This window comes from Lygodium microphyllum, chromosome 12 (genome assembly GCF_053477565.2).
Source record: "Lygodium microphyllum isolate KBCC chromosome 12, Lygodium_microphyllum_v1.1.10, whole genome shotgun sequence".
In the NCBI taxonomy this organism is placed as follows: domain Eukaryota; kingdom Viridiplantae; phylum Streptophyta; class Polypodiopsida; order Schizaeales; family Lygodiaceae; genus Lygodium; species Lygodium microphyllum.
In genome coordinates, this window is record NC_141146.1 from 14,701,148 (window position 1) to 14,709,671 (window position 8,524).

General features: G+C 42.3%; 1 protein-coding gene across 2 annotated transcripts; it reads left to right on the forward strand.

The window, feature by feature from the left end:
• Positions 1-3,102: 3,102 nt before the first annotated feature.
• Positions 3,103-5,251, forward strand: LOC148027479 (PRA1 family protein B1-like). Of its 2 annotated transcripts, none has more exons than XM_087689193.1 (2): positions 3,103-3,318; positions 4,292-5,251. In XM_087689193.1, the coding sequence occupies exon 2, from the start codon at positions 4,370-4,372 to the stop codon at positions 4,967-4,969; it is 600 nt and encodes a 199-aa protein (XP_087545319.1). In that variant the 5' UTR covers positions 3,103-3,318; positions 4,292-4,369; the 3' UTR covers positions 4,970-5,251. The 2 variants fall into 2 exon arrangements, with proteins under 2 accessions (XP_087545319.1, XP_087545318.1); XM_087689192.1 differs by having other exon boundaries at positions 3,104-3,318; positions 4,339-5,248.
• The last annotated feature ends 3,273 nt before the right edge of the window (positions 5,252-8,524 follow it).

An 8,524-nucleotide genomic window follows, 5' to 3' on the forward strand; every position in this document is an offset into this window, starting at 1 on the left:
GTTACCCCTTCCTTACATGACTCTTGCTTTCTTAGGCATTTTCAGCTCACTTTGAATACATGGGCTTGTTTTTTCAGATTTCCTAAAAGAGCTAAGACTTCCCCCACTCCTTGGGCAAGTACCTTATTGGTTTGCATCCTGTAAGCTTTAGTCATTATTACTATCCTATTCTTGTTAGCCCAAATGGCTCTCAAGGTTAGTGCCCTAAGTATGTTCCATATCTTCAAGGTCTCCTTATTCCATTTTCCTTGGTCTCCAAACAATGTTTCCTTCAATCTTACATCAACACTCAAGCTTGCTTGGCTCCAGCCATTGCTAGCCATTTCACAACTCCTTTACAAATAGCCCATGTTGCTATCCAGTGCCAAAATACACGTACCATGGATTCCTTATTCTTAGCACATATCATGTAGAGGCCTTTGATTTTTATAAATTTGCCAAGCCTATCCTTAGTTGGTAGCTTCATGGTGCATACTTTCCACAGAAATCCATTGAGTTTGTTTGATGGCACTACCTTCCAAACTCTCCTAAGTCTATATCTCCAAACCTTCTAGTGTTGGTTTGGCAAATGCCTTTTCCATTCCTCCTTGAGAACTAATAAGGCCTCCACCTTCTTAGCTTCGAAATCCTTCCTTCCTCTCATTGGCATGGCTTTCTTGCATCTCTTCGTTACTAGAGGCTTCATAATTGGTCCTTTATAAACTTGCAAGGTGGTTCATTCTTTAGCCTTACTCTCCCTTACCTTCTTCACTCACTCCTTCTTTGGTTGTGTCAGCCTATATGCTTCCATGAGCTCTTTAATCTCCTCAAACTCCCCTTGCTCCAGGTTCCACACTTGTTCCACATGTCCTTTCATCTCGTTAAGCCCTTTGTATCCACTGCCATTGACCTTTTCTAGTTGGCTTTAATAGGAGCTATATTGTCTTGATAGGCAAACAGACTTAGCCATATGTCTTGCATAAGTGCCATGTCTCTAGCCCTTGTTGGGTTGTTGTCCCATTCTAGCTACTTCATGGTGTCCTTCCAAATTTGCAAAAGTGCATTGATCGATGACTAGGTGATCCCGAATTTCATGTCGCCATAGAGCATGAATTGCCATTCTAGGCTACTCCACTTGCCTCTCTCAGCCTTGGCATGTTCCATCTAATACTTCATGATTATGGTCCACAACCACTCTTGAGTCGTTCTTTTGAGCATACTAAAGGACACTCTATTTGCTTTGTCCTTCATCAAGTCGATTCCCATGTCACCATCGGCCCTTGATTTGCATAGTTGTTTCTAGGGATGGAGTGCTAGACTTTTACACTGCCATTGGAAAATTTATGGAGTTTAGAATGATGATATTTCCACTTAAGCTTGTATGCACCTTCTAGAAAGACTTGATTTTGTTCTCTACCCTAGCCTTAAGCCAATCGAACCTTTGTTTCTCTGTGATGCCTATGCCCATGGGGTAGCCTAAGTATCTAAAAACTTGCCCCAAGTTAATCTACTTTCTCCTCGTTTTGAGGATCTTTCTGCAACCCTTCTTGCCTCCAAACATAGGCCCCTCACATTCCAGGTGATGATACATAGTTTAGTCGTGTTGTTCATGGTACATGTATGTACCATCCTCCATATCTTTGTCACTATCTAGAGCAACAAAAATATTCCTATCCACTAGGGAGGTTGATGGATTTGTTGCTTGAGCGAGGGCCTTCTCCTTCATTTCGGTTGATTTTGATTTTTCCTTCTTGTAGGTACTATATTCTCCTTCTCTCATTTAGGCTCATTGTGACCCTGCTTCCCCTTCTCCTTCCCCTTATTCTCCTTTCTACCTTGCTCCACCACCACTGTCAATGGTGATTTAGAAGTACTTGCCACAATTGTTACTTCCAATTTCTTCTTGGGTTCCTTTTGTTTCTCTTTTCCTTTCTCTTATTCCTTAGGTTGAGCTGGTAATTCAACTTTTTGCTTTGTTTGTTTCTTAGGATGCTCCTTTGCAAAATGCCAGATTTCATAACAATAATAGCATGAATCAAGGAAGAATGTGAACTTGACTTCTAGCATAACTTCTAGGCCATTAGTATTAAAGACCTCTAGCATCTTTGGGGTCTCCTTCCTTTGGTCCCACAAGATGTATGCTTTCTTCTTCAATCGAATGATGCCATGTGATGCTGTTAGTGTATACAATACTTTCCCAAATGATTTTGCTAGTGCAGTAACTTCAATGTCCATCTAGTTGCGCTGACCAGGGAATGTGATCTAGACCGAGCACTCACTTGCCAAGGTGTCTAATGGCGAGGACTTGGGAGTCCATGGGAGTACATATGTGAAATTTACTTTGTATTCGACTTCTGATCCCAATATCCACTCTCTCTCTTGCTTAGAGCCAAGGAAGGCAAAGTAGAGGCCTCTATTAAAAAATGGGTATTTTTGCAGGGTGGCTTGTGTAGAATACGTTGACAAGAACTAGCATCCAAACTCATTCTCACTAGGAATCCTACCCCCATAAAGAACAAAACTTTACCTACAGTAGAAAACTCAGCATATCTCTACTCGAGGTATTGCAAAGATAAAGCCGCTAGAACTTGTAGCACCTTCTTCTACTCTTGGCCCAGTGTTTTGCTCTTCTCGGAGAACTCCTTGGTATTTGCTCGCATCTCCTTGTCCACTAGAACCACATCGACTTGATCATTTCGTGCAGGAGCAAGATAGTCGAGCTCCCTACTGTCTCCGTTTCTCCCTACTTTCTGTAGTTGCTCATCACTAGTGCTAGATTGAGGTCCTCTCTTGCCATTGCTTGCATGCATGGGAGGAGGCAAGAGGCCACGTGGTGACATAATGCCGCTATGTTTTAGAATGTTGTTAATGGCCTTAAAGGGACTTAAATGACCACCTCCCCTTGCTCACCTTGTGCCCCTCCAAGGAATGATCAGACGTAGAATTTGTATGCCGTGGCATTGATTACAAGGCTTTTAGTGATAACTTCCGAACTCATTGTGTCACACGCTTTATCTAGGTCGACGTTGACCAAGAGAGTTTTGAGGAGTCCTTAGGGCGCGCCGTGTCATCGACGGCAAAGGAGAGGCCCAAACAATTTAAAGGGCGGAAAAAGAGGAACTTGGAAGACCACGTCTCCAGAAGTGGATCGCTTCTTTCAAAACACGACGCTGATGATGATTATGATATTCTAATTTCTTGTCTCAAAACAAAGAACGATAGGTAGAAGTCAGGATCGCTTCATCTGCTTCTTCGTCGTCTTCATCGTTGTGGTCTCCTTCGTCCTCCGTCGCAACGAGTCTTGCCGCAGTCGTCTCGCCCCGCCTCTCGCACCATCAGGTCAGTCTCCATTCTTCCCTTCTTCGGTCCCCCTGAAAGTACATCATATCCATTGTTTCTGCCTTCGTTATTCTTGAAATGTTGCATTAATCGTCGCCTTTTCTTATTTCGTGCCGTCGTTTGCGTGAGATCTAGTTATGGTACCTCCCTTCTGTCTCTCCTGTGTGCCTGAATCTAGCTCTAACACTATTCCATTCCAGATTTAACTGGTCAAGAAATCAATCTAGGTTATCCTGTTTCAAGTCCCTCTGAATGCCGGATCTTTATACCTTGCTGCGTGTCACTAAATTGCGATCTTTCAAACCATAACATGTGCTTGCTACAAGGACAAACAGAGGATTACTTAACTTTTGATTACAATAAGATTCTGTGATACATTGGTACCTCCCTTCTGTCTCTCCTGTGTGCCTGAATCTAGCTCTAACACTATTCCATTCCAGATTTAACTGGTCAAGAAATCAATCTAGGTTATCCTGTTTCAAGTCCCTCTGAATGCCGGATCTTTATACCTTGCTGCGTGTCACTAAATTGCGATATTTCAAACCATAACATGTGCTTGCTACAAGGACAAACAGAGGATTACTTAACTTTTGATTACAATAAGATTCTGTGATACATTGCGACCTTTCGAGAAATAGGACGATTACGATATGAACTGCTCTGTCAGAAAATGAAACGAGACACTGAATGGCCAAAGGTCCCACATAACGAACGGCAGCAACAGCCAGCAAGGTATAAAGATCCGGCACTCTGAGGGACAGGAAACAGGACAACCTAGTGTGATTTTGACCAGTTATGGAGCAGAAAATCTGGACCTTGTAGCAAAACGCATGTTATGGTTTGAACGAGCACAACGTATTAGAGACCTTATTGTAAGCAAAAGTTATGTAATGCTGAGATTGTCTTCTACCTTGTAGCCAAGCATATGTTATTAGAGAACCATAGCTAATGGCTGCTTCTTTTTGACATACAGTTGATCTGCTTCTGAAACATACAAAACCTTGTACTGTGTGTATGTAGATCTGTTTGAGTCCTTGAGACATCAAGGTCAATGGCAAATCAAGACACAGTTGGAGGAGGCGCTCCTATGGCTTTGGCCTCAACTCCAGCAGCACGTGCTTTTTTTGCTCGCATATCCGAAACAAGCCGGCAAGCTCTCTCACAAAGACGGCCCTGGGTTGAGCTGGTTGATCGCAGCGCCTTTGCCAAGCCAGAATCACTTTCCGAAGCAACCAGCCGGGTTCGTAAGAACTGGGGCTATTTCCGTGTTAACTACACTCTGCTACTGACTGCCGTGGTTGCATTCAGCCTCATATCGAATCCTGTATCGCTTTTCCTACTCTGCGGTCTCCTCGGAGCCTGGATCTATATGTACCTCATCCGAACAGGACCGTTGGTCTTATTCAACAGAACCTTGAATGAGAGAGAGGTTGCTGCTCTAATGGGAATACTAACTGTTGTGATAGTATTCTTGACGAATGTTGGATCTGTGCTCATATCTGCTCTGATGATTGGCCTTGCAATCATTTCTGTCCATGCTGCTTTCCGTGTCCCGGATGACTTGTTCTTGGATGAAGAAGGCACTACAGGTGGTTTTCTGTCATTCCTTAGTGTTGGACCTACTCAGCCTCCAATTGCAACCCATGTTTAAGCAGTTGGGAATTCAACTGTGAAACCCACATTATTTGAACTGCTTTTCTGGATATCGGTGTGCCTTCATTTTGTTGGATGGCAGGCACACCATTCACTTGAGCAGCAGTAGGATGGTTATGAAGCTTTATCTTGTAACAGACATTCTTTATATTTACAAATTTTCTCAGGATCAATATGAGAACAACTATGGTTAGTGCAATCCCTGTTGTTGCTCACTCAGTCCATGTTTTGTTTTCAGAGGATTATTCAGATGTACCAAGCATATGGAGGTCAAGTGTATTGCTAGTTAAAATCTTGTGCTACATTGAGCACCCCCTTCTTGATTTGAAGTCTCTCTTGCTGACTTCTAGTTTTGCAGAATAGCTTAGAGTTGCAGTATTTAGGAAGGACTTTTTTCATTTATTATGGGCAGCTTCTCCACCATAACAGCGAAAGCTTCAAGGCTTAACGAATGCATCTTCTTATTCAGCTGGAAAAGTGAGGTGTAAAAACAGTGGAAAAGCCTAATGCATTAAAGTAAAGACTCGTATTTGCATGCATAGCACTGGACTAAAACCAGGTGCAAGGATTGTGCCATCTCCTGAATGTTTGACTCTCTTCTCATATTCACTTACAAATAACAACTCAGATCTATCTCAAAGTTAAAGAAAACTGAAATGCAGAGATATCAGGCTTCAACAAGGTGACTGTGAAATGTTTTACCACCGGAATGTCTCTCTCAAAACATTGTTTCACACTTGGGTATGTCCTGAGTGAACCACCTTATGAAACAATACAACAACACATTTAAAATACACATGTTTGACCAATTTTAAATTGAAATTGTTCTCTATGTTTGGAGGGGAAAACGAATAGGTGAAACATTTCATATTGAAATGTTTTAGTGATGAAATGTGTTTTTCATTTCAAGCTTGGTGAAATGCATCTCATGATTATTGTGGTTTTCGTGCAAGAATACAAGATACGTGAGACTCCTCTTTGGGAGGAGTTAGTTGTGCTTGTCTTGGAGCATGATGAGTGACTCAAAGAAATAGGTGCCAATGAATCTAGCTCTACCAATTCCTTTAACATAGGTGTAGGAGGGGGAAACAAGAAGGGGAATAATAAGGCAAGCAACAATAAGAAGCAAGATGAGAAGAAGTCCAAGCTTGAGTGCCTTGATTATGGGAAGGACACTTTTTCAACGGAGAAGTGTTGACGGAAGTATTTGAAGCCAAAGGAAGGTTCCAGGAACTCGAAGGCTACTCCTATTACTATCGAGTTAGTCTTTGTTCATTTGTTTGAGATTGAAGATACATCCCTTGCTTCTTTCGTTGAGGAGAAGCCATGGCTCATTGACAATGGGGCCTTTTCACACATGACCTATTGGCAAGATTGACTTCAAGATCTTTGCTCCAAAGGAGGTTTTGTCACCATTGGTGATGACTCTTTTGTACCCATTTGTAGTGTGGGAACTATTGTCCTTTGCTTGATAGATAGGTTTAATTTGCAAAAGCTCTTTGTGTGCCAGATTTAGGATTTAACCTTCTTTTTGTTCGTGGTTTGACATAGCTAGGTACTCGTATGGTCTTCACCCGTAGGATGGTTTGATTGTTGAGGAGTCTTCTATGGGTTCTATTCTTGGGATGAGTACTTAGTAGGTGGGCTTTACAAGCTCACCACCCTTGTTGCACGGACTTTCCATGAGCTTGGGATGCTTTGGAATGCATGTTATGGGCACTTGAATTTTGCCTCCATCATATCATCAATAGGTTGCTTCTCATAGGGCTACTACTTTGCTTGAGTTAGTGCATATTGACTTACGCAAATCTATGGGTACGGTCTCCATTGGAAAGGTCAAATATCTCATGCTTTTTGTTGATGATTTTAGTAGGCATGTGTGTATGTATTTTTTGGAGTATAGGCACGAGGAATACTCCAACTTTTGTGATTGAAAGGTGTTTGCTAAAAAGTAAACTTCTTTCAAGGTTCGTAGATTAAGAGCGGATCATGATGGAGGGTTTTGCTCTAAGGCTTTTGACAAGTTTTGCACACATCATGAGATTCGGATGGAGTATTGTCATTTGAAAACACAGTTTGAGAATAGTGTGGTGGAGCACGCCAATAGAACCATGCTCGAGATGGCCCCTTTGATGTTGGAACATCAAGGTTTTTCTGATTCCCTTTGGGGTGAGGTGATTGCTATAGCGTATGTATATGTAAAAAGGCTTAGACTTTGGCATTGCACGACATGACCACATATGAGGCTTTCTTCAAGAAGAAGCCTTCCATGTCTCATTTTCACATTTTTAGGTGCGATACATATGTCCCTGTGGACAAGGAGAAATGGGATAAGCTCGACTTGAACTTAAAGAAGTTTATCTTTGTTGGTTACAGTATATGACCATGAAGGGCTACAAGCTCTATGACCCAAAGAAATGAAAGATCGAGGTGAGCAGGGTGTTAGATATGCTCAATGCCCCACCCTCATAAGGTTCCACTAATGATCCATGGTGCTCAAAGTTGTAAGGCCCCCATTATGAGGAGAAGCCATATGTGAGCCCGGATATTGGTTGAGTCTTAATTTGTATGTCAGATGAGGTTTATGTGACCGGGTGGCAAAAAGGTGACCGTTGTGGGTTTAATCTTTGGGTTCGACGGAGTAGTTAAGCTGATAGCAACCCGAGGCACATTGCATCGAGTTGCGGGGTAAGGGAGTTATCAGGGGTCCCTATTTTGGGGTTCGGGGGCAGCGCTCTCGGCTCGACGATAAAGGGAATATTCCCGGCCGACTAGTCGAGGCTCATATGGTAGGTTGGTCAGGCCAACCTAACTGCCTTCGCGGGCTATAAAAGCTAACCCCTTCACAACCATCCATCATCTATCTTTCACCCAGTCAAAGTTGTTCTAGCTAGTCTTAAGTTCTTCACCTATCTTCTGTCTAGATCGCCATCTAAGCTTTACAATGGAAGCACACGGGTGGACAGAACCATCTTTGTATTAGTTGTTTGGAGCTAAATAATTTTTTTTCTCCTCTTATTTGTTGTGTACTCTCTATCTCTTTCTCAGATTCTATTCGCTGCGCCATGTAATTTTTACACAAGGATGTGATATTTGATGAGACTGTAACATTTGATGATTTGATTGATGGTATTTCTACATTAGATGTGTAAACACCCCGAACAACGTAGTATGCTTAACAATTATGATATTCACTTGTTTTCGAGATTTAAAATAAAAGAGAATGAACACTTAAAGCTGAAAATGAAAATTACTCACAAAATTACAGCCATGAAAATGTAAAAGTAGCAACCCGAGGTACATTGCATCGAGTTGCGGGATAAGGGAGTTATCAGGGGTCCCTATTTTGGGATTCGGGGGCAGTGCCCTTGGCCCGACGGTAAAGGGAATATTCTCGGCCGACTAGTGGAGGCTCATATGGTAGGTTGGTCAGGCCAACCTAACTGCCTTCGCGGGCTATAAAAGCTAACCCCTTCACAACCATCCATCATCTATCTTTCACCCAGTCAAAGTTGTTCTAGCTAGCCTTAAGTTCTTCACCTATCTTTTGTCT